The 21502-nt window shown below is 37.5% G+C and overlaps 1 protein-coding gene across 2 annotated transcripts in view; it reads left to right on the plus strand.

Annotated features, from left to right (window-relative positions):
- GALNT18 (polypeptide N-acetylgalactosaminyltransferase 18) overlaps positions 1-21502 on the plus strand; it is a 224753-nt gene that overhangs the window by 177558 nt on the left and 25693 nt on the right. For both annotated transcript variants that reach the window (XM_062000181.1, XM_062000180.1), the window contains exons 8-10: positions 625-810; positions 5672-5809; positions 9235-9330. In XM_062000181.1, the coding sequence (XP_061856165.1) occupies positions 625-810; positions 5672-5809; positions 9235-9330 (420 nt within the window). The remainder of the gene's footprint in view (positions 1-624; positions 811-5671; positions 5810-9234; positions 9331-21502) is intronic.

The raw sequence follows: 21502 nt of genomic DNA on the forward strand, positions 1-21502 counted from the left end.
TCAAAAGAAATAAACCCAATTCTTATGAACCTGACAGTGTTAGGTTGATGATTGGACTCAATGACTTTGAAGGTCTTTTCCAGCCAAAATGATTCTGTGATTTTCTAGGCTATGTTTAAAGCAAAGCATAATATACATTTATATTCCTAATCTTCCTAGAACCTGAAACTTTTGTGATCTGAAAAAGCTGATTGGCTTAATTTCCCTTTTACTTGAAGCTGCCTAGTTAGAGATTTTGAATACTGTGTGTATACATTGAGGTAGACCATGCACAACCTTGGAGAAATGCCTAGACCCAGATGCTATTCTTTCAATGCCATCAATAATTTTATTAGTAATCCTGAGAATAGCTAAATTCCGGAAAGATTGTGATGAGAGGCTACTGGCAATGTAATAATTCTGCAGTAAGGTTAAGTAGTAGTAATAATTCATGCTAAGGTGAGATTGTAACTGTCTTCTTTCACATCTGTCTAAAAGAACCTCAGGATAGTCAAATAAGTCTTGAGTAATTATTCTCCTTTGTTACAATGACAAGCATAGAAGTAAAATAATTTTAGTGTATTTACTAAAGGACAGCAGTGGTGTAGGGAGCTCTCACTAGCAGAATGTCTTTTTTCCTCCTAGGTATGGCAATGTGGAGGGAGTGTTGAGGTTCTGCCTTGCTCCAGGATTGCCCACATTGAAAGAGCACATAAACCATACACAGAAGATCTAACTGCACACGTCCGGAGAAATGCGCTAAGGGTGGCTGAGGTCTGGATGGATGAATTCAAGAGCCATGTCTACATGGCATGGAACATACCCCAGGAAGTGAGTCACAAAGATGAATATTTACAAGCTTTGACTTTAGATTTTTTTAAGTTCCTATTCTGAATTTTTATTTCTGTGTTAGAGTTTTATTTGTGTACATGTATGTATATATTTATGTCTTACATACAGGCATAAGATACGCCTGTACGTATACAGTTACCTAAAAAATACAGGCGTAGACGTGTTTTATTCTAGAATCATTCGTCTTCAGGTTCTTAAAAAATGAATTTCTTGTCAAGTTCATCATCATCACTGATGACTCTTCATGGAGATTTTAATCTAGTAGCTGCAGAAATGTGGAAGAAAGAAGCATCAAATCTGTATTAAACACCTTATATTGAATTTGAGTCTCTTATTTGCCATCACAGAGGAATATAATTCGACTAAATTTGTGAGAGGAGTTCTGCCAAGGGGCAAAGGGGTTTTAACACTTATCAATTCATCAATTACTCTCGAGAAATTTCATATCAGAGTAACGATGGCTGTTAGATCTTGTGGCATATTGCAGAATGAGCTGCAACTCCCTTTTGTCCTGCTTGTCCAGATTTCTTCTCCGTAGACGAGCAATGGTTGCTCCACTGTATTGCAAAGGTCATGTCAGCTGGCTAACCAGAGAGTTCAGTTTGACGTCTTGTTTTAGTTGTTCTTCATTTCCGCAGTCAGTGGTATTTAACCTATGAACTCTTTAGAGCTATAGGGTTCTGAGAAACCTTGACTATATCTACTCTATCTGTGTAGGATAGGTTGTTTTCACCTAGAGACTGTAATTGAATCTGAGTTTTGAGTTACAGTGCACAGCTCTTATTATTACAGGGAAGGCAGATATTCTAGACTTAATAAATGAACTTGAGCAATTTGTTTTATTTCTTCAGTAAAATCTCTTTTTCTAACTAGGATATGCAGTATCATACATTTTTGTCCTAATATTCGTCTAGATATCACGGCAGTGGCACTTAATCTTATGCAAAGTTGAGATTTGAATGCAATTTGGAAATCCCATTCATAAAGACCACAAAGATAAGATGCAGTTGTTATTATTACTTGTTAAATGGAAATGTAATGAGTAATAACACAGTCTTGAGTGTGCTGATAGATCTGAACAAAATAAGGTCGTTACAATAAATTTTAAAGCTCATTTACTAAGGAAAGGAAACATTATTAGATAAAGGAAAAATAAATGCAGTATGTGGATTGAACTAATTTCTTCAGGTCACAAAATGCATCAAGGTGTTGGCACAGTAGGTCTTGTACTGCCAAAGCTTATTTTCTGTGTAGTTTTTAAGAGGAATAACAAGTTTTCTTACTACTTCAATATCCAGTCATTTTCCCACCAGAAATGTACTAATCATTGCACTGAACTGCTTGAATAAATTGCAATGCAGATTATATTCTCTCTTCATCTTCACAAAGGCTACTGCTGTCAAACCACAGTACAGACTTAAATGCTGGAAATGGCAAGCGCTAAATCAGCTTTTAATAGTTGTAACCTCTCCTGCAATGTAATGAGATGCCTCTGTCGTTGGGAGAAATCTATTACTATGTGCATATATGGAACACGTAGCACAAAGAACCCTCATTTGTATTTCTCACCACTGCAGAAAACCAAATCAACACACACATGCCCACGTACTTATTTAAAATATACTGGGAAACAGCTTAGTTTTCACAGTTGTAACAGGCCTATAAAGCTTGAATCTACTCGTTACCTAGTAATTGCTCCAGGATGCTCAGAGTCAGTATGGCACCTTTGTGACCATAAAAGGTTTTCTTGTCAGATGGAGTCTGTGACTTACAGCTGTGTTCATTCAAGTGCTGTTCACCCAGCTTCCATCTTTTGCCACGTGGAGAATAGGGAAGGAATTATAAGAGTGTTGGGGCTCTGTTTTGTTCTGACAACCTGACACATGCTCAAGTATCCCAAATCAGTTGTATAATCTGACACAGTTCTAAGCATCTTTGTGTTCACTGTGTGATGCCTGGTGCCAAGAATCCGGGGAAGAGCTCTGAAGAGCTGGGACTTTCTTCTTCTTTCCCATGCTAAACTTTCCAAGTACTGAACTAGTTCTAGAGCAGTACGAAACAAACAACTGTGTGTTTAAGGACAGCTTCTGTACATTTAATAGAAAGAGGAAAATACAATACAAAGTTACGTTCCCAAGCACTGTGATTGAATAAGACAGTATAAGGAAAACCTACCTGATAAGTGAGAGTCCTCTTTTATACATCAAAAGGTTAAGAACAATGCAGTTTTTGGTTCATATAGAAACATCAGTAGAAAGAGGGAGTATTCAGTGTAAAGAAGCAACCCAAAAATTAAAGGTTCTGAGACACTTGTCAGACTTCCAGTAGGCAAAGAGATAGTAGATAAGAGAAGCTGGGATAAAATTTAGATATCAGACTGGTTGGCACTATTTCTGATTTGCCTTGGCTTGCCTCAAGATTAAATTAAAGCTGAATTAAAAGAGAGGAATAATTTTCAAATCAAACCTAGCTTCAGCTTAGACAAAAAGATGTCAAGACATCATTGAGACAGACATGCAGAGGACAGACAGACACCAAGGCTAAATACTGTCACACAAGTGGATAACTACAGGAATAATCTTCTGTCTGAAAGCTGATGAAGTAGTGCACTGATAATGGACTGTGTAGGTCATAGAAATGTATTCAGTCATAACAGTCAGGATTTTTCCATGAAATATGTTATTCCAAAATGTTAACCACAGGACCTGTTTTTTCCATGGAAGATTTCCAGGATCTCTGAGAGAAGGCCCATAGTCAGATGTTTCCAAAGGTTTTAGTCTTTGAGAGATAATAGTAATAATAGTAATAATAATAATAATGAGATAGATTAATTTGGCACTGTGTTTTGACTGCCCTGTTGGGATCCCTGTAGATGACTCTGAAGTACTGAGGACTTCAAATGGGAATCTCCGATACCATGGTGATTCCTACATTGTAACTGCTTAGATAAATAAAATCCAGGAAAGCACTTAAAACCCAAAGGAAAGATTTTTCAAGTCCCAGAAGCAAGAGCTGTACTCTCCATGTGTCCTCCCCTATGGTTTTGGGTTGGGATTTTTTTTCCTCCATCGTGTTTTCAGCTTTGGGGAACACACTGAGTTATTGCTGGTGATAAAGCCAGTATGCTACATGTGAGCTATTTTCCTTCTCCAGCCACATGGGAGGATGTGATTACCAAGGCCTCAGATGCTCTTTCTTACCTTATACAATAACCTATGAGGAAAAAAGTGTTGGTGCCTGCAGGGCTGCATGAGAAAGGAGTTGGGATGCGCTGGACCAATTTAGTACCTGATCCCAGGAAGCCTTGTTAGTACTTTAAATGGAATGTTTCTGTGCTGGCATCCTCCTTTTACCTTCACACCAAGTGGCATATACACTGGCAAGTGCAGCAGAATGATGCACGAGTGGGATTTGTCTCTGGGATCAGTGGGTTGTCTTACAGCACCTAACAGCATGTTCCTCTTATCTAATCCCTTGCTAAAAAAGTGAGGGAGTAATGATCACTTAAGGAATAGTTCCACATAAAGTTTTGAGAGTGATGTATGGCTTGAGGGGAGGGGAGTCATCATTTTTAAGGATTAACTTGAGTTATGCCTGTTAATGCCAGACGTCAGGTTTCCTTCTTCTTAGTAAACTTTGCTAATATGCAAGTCAATTTTACTGTAGTTAGAAAATGTTTCCATAATAAAGTATACTTTTTATGTGCCAGATAAACATTAATTCAGTGCTTTGGGATGTAAGAAACAGTAGTTGCTTCAACAGCTCAGAAACCTAGATACATATAAAGATATCTTTTTGATGCATAACGAAGAAAAAAATTCAGTGCTTCCAATGTTATTTTTACATTATATCTGGTGGCTGACAAAATCTTTGGGGCATCTGTGGCCCAGTAAAGGCTGTTGCTTAAGTAGACAGATTACAGGATTTCCCTATGAAAATTTATTTAGCCTGTGTTTTGTTCTGAGGCAGAAGTGGTAGAGCACAGTGTGGAGTAAAATGTCTCATTTCATTTCCTGTCAAATAGCAGCTGCGGAGTTGCACTTACATCCCTCTCTCAAAATTTCTACTGTGTGATTTTCATGTGATAAATTATGGATTTTTATATACAGGAACTTTATGAAACTCATGCTTTATAATCTGCTCTTACGATAAGTAGAAATGAGATTAGCCAGAAATGCCAGAAATAAAAGTTATGGGAGAGAATACTCTGCAATTGCTTTTAACAAAAATAGCAACTTCTCTTTTTACAAGAGCAATGTTATAAGTGACATTTCAGAAAGGCGAGCAGAGCTGCTGCTTCTTGCAGTGAAGCAGTAAACCCATACTTCTGAAATGTCCAGAAAGTGTCATACACTAATGATTAGGCCACAGTGGGACACTAGCAATAAGGTTGGTTCTAGGGCATCTTGCTACTTCACAGAACCACAGAATCTTAAGGGTTGAAAGGAACCTCAAAGGTCGTCTAGTCCAACCCCGCTGCCAGAGCAGGACCACCTAGAGTAGGTCACACAGGAGCTCGTCCAGGTGGCTTTTGACTTACTTCTAGATTTGGAAAGTGCCAGAAAATCAGAGAATACAGCATTGGAGATATTCAACCATAAGAGTGGTTCCATTGACCAAAGCAGACTTTGAAAGAGACCTCAGCATGGTGACCTGTATCATGTTTAACTGGGGCACTTACAATGTGTGTGTGCATAACAGATTCATTTTGCAACCAGAAACTGATAATTTTTGTAGGTCATAATCATCTTTGCAAAGAGGGAGACTCTGGATGATTAGTTTACAGGAAAGTATATCACTGATGTCTTTTCTGCTTTTGTGTCCTTTGTTTTATGTGCAGGACTCTGGAATTGATATTGGAGATATTTCTGAGAGAAAAGCCCTGAGGAAAAAGCTCCAGTGCAAGACCTTTAGGTGGTATCTTGTCAGTGTGTATCCAGAGATGAGAATGTATTCAGATACTATTGCCTATGGAGTGGTAAGGACTTTGTTTATGTTTTCCATTTTAAAAAGGTGGGGGAGAAAGGTGTAATAGTGGAAGTAATCAATCCAGACAATATCTGACTCTAAATAGAAGAACTGGATAAACTTGAGGTCACTAGTTTAAAAATTTGTTAGACTGGTTAGTTGACAGAGACAGCTGCTCTGCTGTTGTTTATGCTGAGGTATTCTGAATATTATGTTCCTCCTGATTTTTTTGGTTTGTTTTTTTCATGGCTTGAATTCCAGTCAGTGATATGGAAGGCAGGTTTTTTTAGACACATTGGAGATGCCAGATGGAAGGTTTGTGGCAGCAGGTGAATTAACAAAATGGGCTCAGTATTTCATCTGCAGGCTTATTAATATTGTAGCAAGATCTTAATTTAGAACCTCAAATTCCTGTATTTTGGGATCATGATCATCATCACTTGTGTAGAGTACCCTTCTCTATGTTGATACCAGGCTTGAGTTGTATTGTCCTAATTAAAGAAGAGACAAATCTTGTCCCTAGAAATCAACACTAAACAGGTGTAGGTATGTGTGGCATGGAAGGTGAGCACTGTAAGTTAATATGGGCCCATAATAAGCTAGTAGAGCTAGGACACTCTTTTCACATTCTCTGTCCAATATCATATTCACAAAAATTTATTCCTATGAACAGAAGTCTCAGAAAATATAAGAACATAGAATCACAGAATCTTTCTGGTTGGAAAAGACATTTAAGAGACCATCAAGTCCACCCACTAACCTCACACTGCCAAGCCCACCATTAACTTGTCCCTCAGCACCTGATCTACATATCTTTTAAATATCTCCAGAGGTAGTGACTCCACTACCTCTCTGGGCAGCCTGTTCTAGTGTTTTACAACCCTTTCAGTCAAGTTCTTTCCAGTCTCTAATCTAAACCTCCTCTGGTGCAACTTGAGGCCGTTTCCTCTTGTCCTATCACTTGTTACTGCATGTCTGAGTCATGCAGTTTGCCAGTATGGGGACCATACAGCAGTTGCTCTGTTTTGGCAAATGAAATTGTTGTGTTCCACACAAAGTTCCATGACCCCTTTGATGATCAATTAAAATTATGCTGTCTTTTCACACAATCAAAAAAGAGATGAAAAAACATCACTGTTCAGTGTGTAAGATAATGGTTACCTTCCAAAATAGTTCTTAACAACATCAAAATCCCACCTTTGTGCAAGGAGCTTCTTCCATAGACTGTGTGGAATTGCCCTCAGTGATACCATGACCTAATCAGAAGCAGAGCTTCCTGAGGAGGAGACATAGCAGCTAATAGGTGCATGGTTCTGGCAGATACCTCCGTCTAAAAAAATCTTTGATTGCACGTAGAATTGCTACTAGATAAAAAAAAAAAGTCACCTGAGTGGAATAGGGAAAGTACTTGTGTAGTCTCAGGATTAACTCCACCTCGTGTAAGTCAAAATGACAATCAGTGAACAGGCACCTATGACTTTATATTCTGCTGAGACTTTTTTTATCAGCCTTTGAAGGTTCCTTGCTGGCAATATACAAACCAAAAAGAATCAGAAGAGTGTGTTACAGAAATACTGAACTCACTGGTCACCAGAACATGCATATTTAGGTACTGCAAAATATCACACATGCTGCAGTCTTTTGTCTGCAGTATAAAAGTAACTGTGAGCAGCAGACTTTATTTAATTATTTGTACTTTGACAAAAGACAGCTATGGCAACATATCTGTATGGGTAGAGTGTTTATGAAATACACAGCTTTTACTGCTTTAGGAAGTAATGGTCTATGAAACAAAAAGATAAAGTGCCTCAGTCTTTTTAGTAGAGGAATTGCTGGGATCTCTAATCTTCCTTCTTATCTGCTCTCCTGTTCTCTTGCATGCCTTCTAATGGAGAAAGGTGTGATATTTCAAACCAAGTCAACTGCTTGCGGATTCTCTAAGTGCTTCCATTCACCAACTTCCACATTTTTTGTAGAAGATATATTGCTACTGTAGCATGATCGTTAGTTTAAAAAAATACCAAGGAATTACGAAAGTTATCTGAATAGGGGTGAGAGGTAGGATATAGGCATCTACTTTGTCACCACCCATATTTATTTTGTGAATCCCAAGTCTCCTGTTTTCTAAGAGTTAGGAACATAGTTGGGTCATTCACATCTAGTTTATGCTTTGGCCTATAGTTTTGAAAAGCCAAAGGTAATAATGGATCCCGGCATGAATTAATAAGGCTGGTATTTATCATTGGTTTAGATAGAGAGCAGTGCCTAACATCCGATGACAGAGTCATGGCTGTGGTTATGTTTTTGACTGAGAAATACAAAGCTTTGAGAGAGGAAACTTTATTGAATTCTCAAGGCCTGCAGCTAAGAACAAGGCTAGTTTTGATACCTCGTGAATATTTTCTTTATAATGTTGAGATTTGTCCTATTACTGACTTTAGAGTTAGATTTGGAGTTGGAAATCTTGTAGAAATGAGTTCATGGTTTTGATTTTATTCACTGCATGGTTTCAGTCTCTGGCTTGTCCACACTTCTTACAGACTAGTGCACTTCTAGGTTTTCTTCCAAAGCATATCAATTTGTTTTCCTCAGGGGAGGTCCCTGTAGACAGCTCATAGGACTGTTCAGTTAATCACAGGTGGTGGCAAACCACATCACCTTTTCCCTTCCTCCCTCAGACAATTCTCTCATCTTCTCGGAACTGTTTTTACACCTTTATACGTGCCCATGGATATGCAATTCACATCTTTGGCCTCACACTCTAAAAAGACCTTGCAGCTATCTGTGCTCATTAATTTAGCACTTCACTTTCAGAAAATTCTGTCTCAGCATTGCACAGGTAATATATAGGGCTTTGTGATGAGCAGGGCCAAGTACTTTGCAGTCTGTTCGTAGCTCAGTCTGTGCGTGGGTTAGCCCAGAAGAGTGCACAGAAGAGCCAGTGCATACCAATTGGCCAGAAGTGTCCAAGTGTCATCAGAAAGGATTTTTTTTTTTTAATCATTTCCAGAAATCACAAGACTCTCTTGAGTGATTCTGAAAAGCTGTTTAATTACAGGGCTTTTTCATATGTTTGAAACTCCATCCATACTGCTCAGCTAGCTGCTCTCTTTTGACCATAGTGTGTATCAGAGGCCCCTTAAACTTAATATTTTAAAAATATATATAAAAAACTATTGCTGTTTCTGAAAGCTTTTTAAAATCTACTCTCCCTGAAACCCTGTGCAACATTTTTGAAGTCAGTAGCCTTAGATTACCTACAAGGAAAGATTTAGTCCAGGTGCTTTCTCTTTGGTATCTTCACTGCAACAAGTATTTTTAATTTTGCATCTTTGTTCAACTACATACGATCCTGTTTCAAATAAGGAAAGTAATCACACCATCTTTTTCTTATGTAAGACTTACTTGATTTCTCTTTATTTCTGTTTATTTTAGCTGCAGAATTCCCTGAAAAGTGATTTGTGCCTCGATCAAGGGCCAGACACGGAGAATATCCCAATCATGTATATCTGCCATGGAATGACGCCACAGGTTAGTTTATCTCATGGTCTCTGATATTGCTGCTGCTCTTAGACTGTGCTTGAGGGACTGTCTTGTGCTTGTCATTGTTTTCCTGCAACAATACCTCCATAAGCTGTTTAGTAGCACTTTTACAGAAAGCTAGAACATTATTTCTATTGGAGGGTTGGACTAGATGACCTCTAAAGGTCCCTTCCAACCCTTACCATTCTATGATTCTATGATTTGTGCTGTAAACTGAGAATCACTGTTATATTAGTGCTTTGACAATGAAGTGTGTATATTCATTTTGAAAGAATTTAAGGAATGTGAGAGTCAGCACTGACCCAGATTTGCTGATACAAACGCTTTCATTTCTGATCTTTAACTGGGCATGTTGTATGAATGAAGCAGTGCATTTTAAAACCTATTACATACATACATATGTATACTCATAGTTTATATATATGTTATCCAAAGCATTATCTGTTTTACTTGATACATTTTCTGTCTTATTTTCACAAATCTGAATATACAGCCATCTTCTTCACACCACATAACTGTGTCAAATTCCAAATATTGCTCTTGTGAAACCACTTCTTCTAAAGCTCCTCTTTTTTTCCCCTTTTCTGCTGTTGTCCTGTTACTTTAGTATGTGCCAAAGACTCAAATTACCAAAAACTTTCCATCTTCTTACACAACACCTGTATTTATTGACCTAGCAAACAAGAGGGCTAAGATATTGTGTCTCCCCAAGTGGCAAAGTATATAGGCATAGCTGAAAGTGTTTCTAGGCAGATCTCGACAGTAAAAGTAATGTTATGTGGTCTAGAACAGGCTTGTCAAAGACAGATGTGCAGATTATCTAACCCTGAAAAGTAACATAAACAAAAATGACATAAAGAATATGGATGTGTTTGTGGGAGTGATTTGAGAACATGAAAAATCCACCCGTTTGAATAATTTTTTTCTTTGACTACCTTTCATATTTGCTTTCTCAAAAGGACTTTGTTATGCTCCACTTGATTTATGGAATGTGGTTTTACCCATGGAATTGCCAGTTACATGATTTGACTAATCAGCAAATGAATCCTAATACCTTGGAAATCAGATCAACAATGTAGTCTTATCCTCTGTACCTCTGGATCCTAGTGACTGGAAACATGAGTTTGGTGAAACACAGCTATGATTCTGTATTTCCTTGACAAGTTACACATGCTGCAACTGTGTTCTGTGCTGGCTTCTTTTGCTGAGGCCCTTTCAAGTTGATCACTGGTGGCATCATGCTTGAGTAAATTATGAACGATGAAGACAAAAATATCTGAAAATCTCATCCATCAGACTCACTCACTCACTACAAGGGTTGTGGCTTATTTGTCACGTAATTATGTGGTAACCACTGTTTGCCTCCAGGAGATTTTGAAGCTAGTCCTCGGTATTCACTGAGGAACTGTGTGATTCACTTGGGAGCCACAGCCATTTTTCTTCATCTCCCAGGAGGGCACCATAATTCTCTTCTGGCATGTCATCTGTGATAACACACTACAGGCACAATTGTAAATTCCAATTAGAAACTTTAATTATAGTTAAGAGATAACAATAACAAAAGTCACTTCAGTTGGTACAGTTCAGTATTCAGCAGATCAAAAAACACTTTTGAATGTCAGCTGACGTTTTATATAGATGAGATAGAAGCAAATAAATAAATAAATAAACACCGGGGAAAGAGGCAGGGGAAACTTTTCTTGATAAGATCCTTTTCCTTTCATAATTACCATTTTGTATCTCCTCTCATTAAAATATATTTAATTTTGTAACTGTTAAAAGGACCCCCAGAAAGGCCCACACATGAGCAAGATCCCATTACTGCGTGAGAACTTTCTTTAAAGGAGGAGCAGACTTTCTGTGGGTTAAGGATTATGATATTGATAGGCAAAGCACTAACAAATATTATTCAGCATAACTGTAGATTTCCATTGCACATAGTGCATCTCTTGCTGAAGCAGAGCTGTACCTATAGTATCTTGGAAATACTTGAATAACTATTCCTTTTCATCTTAGTGAACCTGCCAATAACCACAAAAGATATTGGCAAGATGATAATTTTATTCTAAGTAATGGTGAAATGCTATATAAAGGAAGTTACTTTGCCCACCTGACAGTCCTTATCAAAATAGATTAGTCAAAAAGATTAGGCCCCTGCTCCAGGACTGCTTGTATGACTGAGGGTTTTGCATCTATAACATTTATGGTGTTGGAGCTGCCACCATGGAGGGCTTTGCAAAGTTGCATCTAGATCAGCATTAGTGTTATCTGGATACCAGGAACCACTCCCTCATACACAGTTTAAGTTGCTGTCCTTAGTTACTGCTCTTCTAAATTGAATCACTTCCTTTTTTTTTTCCCCCATTGCTCTCTTTCAGGTGTTTCTGGATCTTCACCAGAAACATCTGAAGCCATTTCATTTTTGCATCGGAAATGGCTTAGATGAAGTGTTTTAACATAAAGTAATAGTTTCAGACTTGTATGTACAGGTACTGTTTTCTTTTAGCATGTTTTATATAAGAATAAAATCATGGAAATCCACAGAAAGGGAACTTTCCGTGTGACATTAAAAGTCCACACTCCATTTTTTGCAGACAATAGTGAGAACATCATGTGATTAAAAGCAATAGAAAATTGCAAAGGAATATGCCCAAATATTGCAATGAAATGATGAGAAAGAATGTTCCTTGCGGTGCTTCAGTTCCATTTTAAATAGACATCAGGATTACTGATGGTAAGACTTCTGTGATTCAGAGTCCCGAACCTTTCAGCAGTCCACTCCATATGTCTACTGTAATTAACGTTACCATATTCATAATTCATCCCTGCAAGTGTCTTAGAGCACTTTATAACTGTTTATTTGTAGTACTGTTCGACAAATAGTGAAACTGATGCAATCTCTCATGTGGTTAAGCAGTCTGTCCATTTCCTTAGTCCTCTGATACTACTCATGAAAGAGCATTTCTCACAGCAGCGTATTTGCTTGGCCGGAAAAGACAGAAAGCACTTGAAAAATTTCTACCTGTTATTAGATATGTTTTGTACTGTTCTCCTGTCTTCAGAGAGTGCTTCCCATGGTAGCTATGTTTCTTCCTGGTCCCCAGAAGCCTGGACACTTCAGGAAATACAATAGCAACCACTTAGCAGAGCAACTTCCATGTTGCAATGTGTTCTCATTACTTTAAGGGATGAATTGCTATTACTTGATCTTTATTAAGAATGATTTCTTTAGGAAACATTGGCCAGATAATTACAGATTCTGTCAGGAACTTCTTTGTTTTTCGAAGCAGTAGCATCTGAACAGCACCACTTCCTAAGCTGCTCATCTTCCCCTGATTCTGCTGGCAGTATATTACTTCCTGAGCACCACATCCTTCTATTTCTGCCTTTAGTCGTTATCTGTCTGTCATGGTTTAACTCCAGCTGGCAACCAGGACACTGTCCAAAATAAGCACTGTCGTCACTACTCCCATCTGTATAGCAACATACAGTATGTTGGCATAACTCCCCAGACTCGTCAGCCACAACATCCCTGTCACACCTGAGCACTTCTGGTAGCCACTGTGGACACTAAGCAGTTAGTAGATGTGTGTCAAGCAAGGCCATAAGGTGGTTTTGGTAACTTTGGTGTGCTGATTGATCAATTGGAAGGGACTTTCAGTGTCAGTCTGCCATATCCAGCCTCTTCTGTTGTGCAATGCTGCTGCTTCTTAGAACAGATGAATAAAACTGACTTCTGCAACTATTTAAATAGCTAACATAGTAAATGGAACATGGTAAAATAGTTTACAACAGTAGTTAAAATAAGATCCTACTACACTATGGTGTTGCTTTAATTGTGTTAGAACAGCTCAGAGGTAAAAGCACAACAGCTCACACTTGTTCTTGGCCAAAGACATTACTGGAGATAGCTTTGGTGGGGGGATGAGAAAGCAGCCTCCCTTTAGTGTGGTGATAAAGGGAAAAGGGAAAATTGGTGATGAGGTGAACTGGCAGTGAGGGGTACGGTGAGAGGAAAGGAAAAAGGAGTACAGTGAGAGTAAAGGAAAGAGAAGACAGATGAATAGGAGTGGCAAAACAGTACAAAACATAAAGTTCATGTGAGGTTGTGTGAGTTTTGCTGGGTTTAAGTGATTCATGCAGAAAGGGATAAAGATACTGTTTTAATTCTTGAACTTAAAGCAAAGCTACAATTCAGTCAGATATTTAGGCCTTAAAAGGTCCATTTCCAGCAGTGCCTCCATTTCACGCAGAAAACATAGTTGCTTGTACGTCTTGTACATCAATATACATAGTTGCAGTAAGTGCATACCTGACTGCACTCTCTTCCTAATTCTGGGAACCACCTCAGCCTGGATATTTGTTGTTGTTTAAAGACTGCTGTTTAACCAGGCCTGTAATTGTGAAGGCAGAGTGATGACAGTGTGTCACTTGCAGTAAAACTACTCCTGAGTGGTAATTTGGAAGATTATTTGCTGAGAATGAAACACCACATTATTAGAGAGTTTGTAACTGTTGTATAATAAACAAGTACTATCAGTCAATGAAGTGATATTTTAAGTACAGATTTACCTTGAAAAGTGCTTGTGATTGAGGGGATAATGGGCAGTTCTGCATTCCGTGTTCAATAGCTTCTGGCTCACATATTTCTCAATTTATAAGCAGTTAAACTAAGAAGCTCATCCAGAGATATGAAAGTCAATACAATCCAGTTAGATTTTGAGTAATTTAAGTTGAGAGCCAGGGTCAGAAGACTAGATTGGGAGAACTACTAGAAAAGAAGTGCAGGTGAGAAGGGACACCCATTCATATCATTTCATATTCTTGCAAGAGATTGCAGAACTGACACTCAGAAACCGATGACTACAGCCTTGTCTGGTATGAATTATTGCATCTCTGCTGAAAGCAATGAAAGGATGTCATGCCAACAAGTAGAGCTGTGCCAGTTTCCACTGCATGAGACTCTGACCTGAAAGCTTAATGTATTCTAAGCACAGTGTGTGAAGTGCTGAAAACAGCAGTAACAGAAACTCCCATGAACTTCTGAAAATTCTTTGTCTATTTTTTCTTCAGTGAAACCCCTTAGCATCTGTGTTGTCCATACACAGATATCTGTTAATTTCTAACCCAGAATATCTATGATTAAAAATAGATATCACTAAAGGCAATTGTATTCCAGCAAAAAAGTCCAGGGTTGATCACAAACACTGTATAGTTGTTAGTCCAATCTGCAAAACCCAGGATAGAGAATAATTCAGGGATGTTCAGTAAACAAGTATCAAAACAATAAACATTGCTTTGCAAATAAAGAGAAGCAAATTGTCAGTTTATTTTAAATGAGTTAGACACCTCAAGTAAAGTTAATGTGGTCATGTTCTTCAGACGTTACAAATATAAACTCAAATGAATTTTAATAGAGCCTTAATTTTAATAAGTTCCTGTGCCTAATGAAATTCCCATTGTCTTGGCCAATCACCAATGCCAGGAAAGCTAGGAGAAGAATCACGTTTTGTCAGGATGAATGTTAAGGGAATCTGGAAGCAGAAATGGTAGCTCTCTTAGGAGTGACTTTGTGTATATGAAGTATGCTGACCAAGAAGCATTATTTTATAAGAAGAAATTAATAGACTGAGTATGATTATATCATTTACTACAGGTCAGGCTTTCCATGACACCTTTCCATTTACTTTAAAAAAGTTTAAAAACCAAATACTGCAGCAACATTTCCTTGACAGTCTTACACTGCTGCCAACAAAACACTCCGACACTCTGCAAGCAAATAGTTACACAGAAGGCCTCACATCTCACAGCTGCTGATACTAAATGTGTTTCAGGGGTTGTCAGGGAATAAGGAAGAACAGAACAAAACCTGCTGATGTGAATCAATGATTGACCTTTCAAAGTTGAAAAATCACTGCCCTGAAGATGAGATGTCTACAGTAAATATTTTTAGGGAGTCTTCCTTAAGCAAGAAGCAGCAGAGCAGCTGTTTTAACAGCTGTCAGTCATATGCAAACTTAGGGTCAGTTGTTCATATTTTCTTCAAGGTAAATGTTAAAAATTCAGTGTCTGTGTAGAAGACAGTCTGATATGACATCTGTTCAGCATAGTACCATTCCTTTCCAAAGATCTGCTAAGACATTGTCTAAAGTTAAGAGTTATGTAGTTTAAGATGATTATTTTACATATGGAGATACATACAGAGTGCTATACAGAAACTGAACTGTGCAAAGCATCCAATTATGTCCTTGTCCAGACATTTTGCAGTGAAAAGTCAGACCATGTAGTAGAGAGAGCAGTCACTCCTCTTTGTACAATGTTATTCATAGAAAGTGGAGCAGCTGCATCCAGAATGCTGACCAGCCTGATTCTGTGTCCCTGCACAGGGATCTGTGCTTCTCGTTGCATACTACCAGAGGCTGCATCTCACAAAGCACAGTCAGGATCATTGTTTTCCTTTGCTTTTTTCACTAAGTCTCGTGGAAGGGTCTAAGCACTGCACCTAGCACTATATGTACATATAGCATGCTGTCTGGGAACAAGGGTATTTCCACAGTAAATACTTCTAGATCTGGAATAGTTATTTTTTTTTTAATCTAGCTTGCTTAGTTCAGTAAAGATCTAAGTAACAGGAGATAAAGTTACAAAGTCAGTGAAACTACCTAGCAAGGATCCTTAGAGGTATTAATGAATTCTATTTTTTTTATTTTAAACATATTTTGTAAAGGGCCCACTTGCTATGGCAATTAGTGTCTTACATAAGACATTCCTGCTGAGGAGTTTATTGAGGCTATTTATATTTCTGTTAATTGGTTTCAGTGTATAAATTCTGATTTTGATCATAGTAAAGTTAATAGAAACTGTGACCTTGTTTGCAATGAAAGCAAAAGCTGGTGTTAGTTTTCTGCAGTCCCTTTCACAGTGGAGAGCTTTTCTGGTACATGCCTGAGAAGCTAAATCCAGCGAACACTTTCTCGAAGTGCAGCTTCTTTAGAGTACAGCAGGGAGCTATGGACATCTTTCAAAGGCTTCCAAAACCAACCAGTCCTTCCTTGGCCTAGCACAGGCAGTATAACATTTTCTTCATGGGGGCATGTTGTGGGTGAAGACTGTAACATGTCATGTCATGTTGTATATTATTTTCTTTTTTTTAATCTTTTTTCCTTAAGTTTTACTCTGCCCAAATTCTCATTATTAACTTTAGTACAAAGTTTCAGAGAGAGAATGTGTTATCTGGAGAGAGAATCTGTTAATCTTATTCCCAGTTTTGGAGGAAATTTTGTACTGAACTGTTTTCCATGAGTAAATGATTTCTGTACTTACTGTGACTTGATTCGAAAGGCTTTCTGTTCATATAGATAACATAACCATTACCCAGTCATCTGTATTGCTTATCTCATTCAAATTCAATATCTATTGCACAGTAGGAGACATTATTTAAAGAGAGTTGTTCATTTCTAGGTGAAGATCACTGATATTGGATTATTAACTCGTAAAGTACAGGTATGGATCTGATCACTAGGTCCATTTTCTGAGCACAGAATGATGAGTGATTTGTAGACTATATTTTACAAGTGACCATAGGTCTTTATGATAGTAGCACCAGAGGCTAACCTGTCGCTTAATTTTAGGAAAGTATCAGACTTAATGAACATCATTCCCTGTTCACAGGGTAAAAGACTCTTGAAAAGTGCCTTCAAAGGAATGAACAAAAGAGATCCTCCTTCAGTTTTCAGACCTAGGATAACTCTTTTGTGTGTCCACTTCACTGATTAAAAACAAAAGCAAAGCTGTAAAACTGCATTACTGTGGATCAGAGGAGATATCTCCTACATCCCTTAATTTGGAAGTAGTGGAATTGATATTGCTGCTTATTTATTTTTGTGTTTGAAACTATATAGTGTAAAATCATCATGTACGCCTCTGAGACTTGAGAGCACTGACCACTTGGAAATTGAAACTCCAACCAGAGTAAAATGCTATGCTTGAAAAGCAATCATTTCTTTCCCTAAGAGTAACATTGATTTTCTCATTTAGGAGCATATAGCATTTGGAGAAATGATTTTGTTTCTAAGAGATTTTTTTGTTTGTTTTGATAGGATGGCCTAGAATTAAAAGACTTACAAATGTCTTAGATGCTTTTGAAATCTGTGTTCTTGCCTAGTGTACAGGATCACTGCTGAAGGTGAGCATGAATAATGAAAATGAAAAAGGAAAATACTAGTACAAGCTGAAACCTGTGATCTGGATAAAGTACTAATCTTGACATTCAGGTTTCAGGACCTGAGTTGAAGAGGAAGAATTAAGTAGTTCAATTCTTTCGAGTGCTATGAATATTTAGGACAAGAAGGAAGAACATTAAGAACTTGAATAACTTGAAAACTTAGAGCCAAGAAGGCTCTAAGAAAACGAAGGTTTTCTTTATAAAATTATTTATAAATGTCTTTGTAATATTTCTTTATAAATATTCCATTAATATTGGCCAATTGATAAGCATTTTTTCTGAATAGAAGAGACTGCGTCTTTTACTCAAGTAGATGCAGCAGTCAAAGGTAACTTGGCCAGTGCCACAGATGATGTTTGTTTGAAAAAGAAAACCTCTAACCGCAAAATATAACAGGAATAAAAGTAGTTGTCTCTAATAGTCCAAATCTGTTCAATCATCCATTCTTCCAAATAAAAGGGAAATGCTCATCTCAGAGAGTGGATAAGAGTTCTTTGATGATAGCTGTAATATTTAATATTTTACAGTAGAGGTATGAGTGCAATTCTATATACATTACAAGATGTGCTGAAACGATAGAGAAGTGTAAGTTGACCTTAATGGAAGGAAGGAAAGATGGCAAATGCTGATCAGAATTAATGTCAGAAAGATACTCAGAAAGTGCCAGCAAAGTCAGATAGAAAGCTTTTGCCTAGGAAATCAGGATTTCCATAGAGAGAAGCTTCAACTGGCAAAAAATTCTGATGTAACTCACCCAGACCTGATAAACTTTGCTGTTATCACATTTCTGCAGAAAAAATAATGCATCATGTCAGCAAAAAGATAGTAGTAAGCAAGCTTGTGGAGTGCACAGAGGAGTTCACTGGGGACCACAAAGATTACTCATGCACAGAAACAATAGGATTAATGAATTAGAACCTCTGTTCTCCCCTGTTGTACCACACAGCTCACAGATCTGGGGCTTTTTCAGTTTATTTGAGGGTTTAGGGGGTGAGTGGTTTGGGTTATTTTTTTGTATTTAAGTAAAACTAGGTAGTTGGTATTGGTGTACATTACAGGGCTTTTTCCCAATTGTTTTTTTAAAATAATTTATGAAGTATTTCCAATTCACATTTTGTATATCGTGTTATTATTACCTTGCACCTTTCCTGCGATGCCTTAATCTTCATGCCTGCCTCTCAAGATGCTATTAATTTAGCATCATTATCAGATTTCCTGGTCAGTTTGTCCACTGTTGATACATCTGTTATTGATATAGAAGGAGTGGGATATACATCTGCTCTCTCAATAGTTTGAATGGAAACAATTTATTCAGCATTTTGTGAAGTAGGTGAGACTGATGCAGGAAGAGAGGATGAGTAGAATATCAAATGAGTTGGTTTTCAGGATATTTAGAGTAAACATCTTCTTTTGATTTTTTTATATTTTGTAAGATTCAGATCATAGTTACTGAGCTTGTGATGGGTCACTGTAAGAACTTTCCTCCCTAGTTTACATTTTTAAGGCAACTTGCCTGGAATGTCTGTAGTAAAAACAGTCCATTGAAAATGTAATTGAAACAAACTGTTGAGAGTAACTGCAGTGCCTAAGAGCTTAAAATTATCAGAGCATTTCAAGCTCTCATGTACTGTTTTAATTTAGAAAAGATTAGAGTTGTTAGCCTGAATATTATACAATAGTTCAAAAGTGTTCTCATCTGGGAAATAAAAATGCATATACATTGCCAGGCAATTTTTTTTTCTCGTGTTATATTAAGTAATTATTTGTATGGATAGGTTAGGCCAAAAGGATTTCAACAAGTTAAAACATCAAAATATTTGAAAACATGAAGGTGAAATATTGTTGAGCTTCGAAGTGACAAGCTTGGCACTGGATTTTGGATGCAGATTCTGTGCTTTTCATGTTGAACACTAAGCCAATTAAGGGTAATGCTGCCTTTCCTGTTTGGTTCACTTCAGGAGTATAGGCTTATAATAGTCTTATTACATCTCAGGGGTTGGACTGGATGATCTCTAAAGGTCCCTTCCAACCCCTACCATTCTATGATTCTACATATAAGCAGTGAGCTAGTGCCAAAGGGCTTTGGAGGTAACTCCCAAAATATACTGGCCATCTTGTTTCTGAAGCTTCTGCTGACTTTTGCAATGGTTGGCTACTACTCTGATCTTGAAGCCTAAAGTTGGCTCACTCAGAGATCATAGAATCATTTTGATTGGAAAAGGTCTTTAAGATCAGATCATCAGGTCCAACCGCTAACCTCAGGCCCATCACCTCAGGCCAGGCCCATCACTAAACCATGTCCCTCTGCAACTCATCCACGTCTTTTAAATATCTCCAGGGATGGGGACTCCACAACCTCCCTGGGCAGCCTGTGCCAGTGTTTAACAACCCTCTCAGTGAAAAAGTTCTTCCTAATCTCCAATGTAAACCTCCCCTGGTGCAATTTGGGCCCCTCTTGTCCTATCACTCATTACTTTGGAGAGGAGACCGACCCCCACCTTGCTACAACCTCTTTTCAGGTAGTTGTAGAAAGTGACCATGTCTCCCCTCAACCTCCTCATCTCCAGTGCTGTGACTGGTGAGAAGTGTCCTCCACCTTTTTTGGTTGTATCTTAATTATTTCAATGGCACTTCATAAGCATCCATGTTTGTTTGGGTTTTTTCTCTTAACAAAAATGTATTAAGTGCCTGTCCTGAGGCCAGTACCCTGAAATTCCATACGCTACTTTAGTGTTGAGTTGAAATAGTTTTTATAAGTGAAATTAACTTCCCATTTTCTATTATCAGTCTTTCTCTGACAGGTGGAATCGGTGGAAAACTTTCCATACTTCAGCTGATTTTAATCTCAAAGTATATAGTAGACCCCTCCAAAAAAAACCCCAAACAACAGGCCTTTTAGGCCTTTTTTTTGCTATGTCAGAAATGTTTGTCATTAGTGCCCTTGGAGAAATAAAGCAGCTGTGTTGGGTACCTGCAGTGTCTCACAATCTAATATTATTTGAGCATTTCACATTTTGTAAGTGTATTAATTTGAAGTAGATCAGAGTTGCATATTATGTAGCAATTACTAGAGTTATCCATATTTTAAAGATGTCTCTTCTCATTGCAAATTAGCATTTCAATGAGTAGTTTTTAAAACCAATTGTCTCTTACAATATAAATTCAGCATAAAACTAATATAGTTATGGAAACACATGTATAGTACTTGAAGATTAATGTTGTAGTAATTGTCAGATGATTATCAATTTAACTATCTTTAGACTGATGTTATACTACCTTGTCTGTTAATTCATCAGAGTTAAAGTTCTGAAGGTCAGATTTTTGTTTCTCAGATTCCTGACAGAATGTGTTAAACTGTTAGAGAAGGTAGTTAATACAGTAGATGGAAGATTTTCTTTATAATTTCTTTAGTTTTATTGATAATTTTATTATGTCATTTCCTTAATTGAAGTAATCTACTGGCTCATTTAGAATTCATGGACCAAATTCAGTTCCCATGAAAGCATATATAACTCCCTCAGTAATTACACGATCCATATTACTTTCACGGCATTCATTCAAATTCTGATCAGCAATTCAGTTTCAGCTTAGTTTCTCTCTAGTATTGTTCACTACTTGCAGAGTAGAGTTATTTGCAGAAGTGTTTATGGGATGATTGTATCCACAGTGTGTTTCTGTGAAAAAAGAGAAGTTTTTTCTCCTGTTCATTAACCATCATTTGTCCAATAAGGAAGCAGAGAGAATGTCAGAAATTATTTGTTCACATAAAGTCTTGATTGAATATTTATGAATAACTCTGAAAAAAACAATCTACATTGGTTTATAAGCCAAAAAAAGGGCTGTTTGACAGATAATTTATTTGAAATCAGCCATCAAACTAGCCTTCAGCAAGAGGTGAGCTCAATCTAAGCCTAGATATATTTGGAGAGTAGAGGT

The sequence above is a fragment of the Colius striatus genome, chromosome 7, assembly GCF_028858725.1.
Source record: "Colius striatus isolate bColStr4 chromosome 7, bColStr4.1.hap1, whole genome shotgun sequence".
In the NCBI taxonomy this organism is placed as follows: Eukaryota; Metazoa; Chordata; class Aves; order Coliiformes; family Coliidae; genus Colius; species Colius striatus.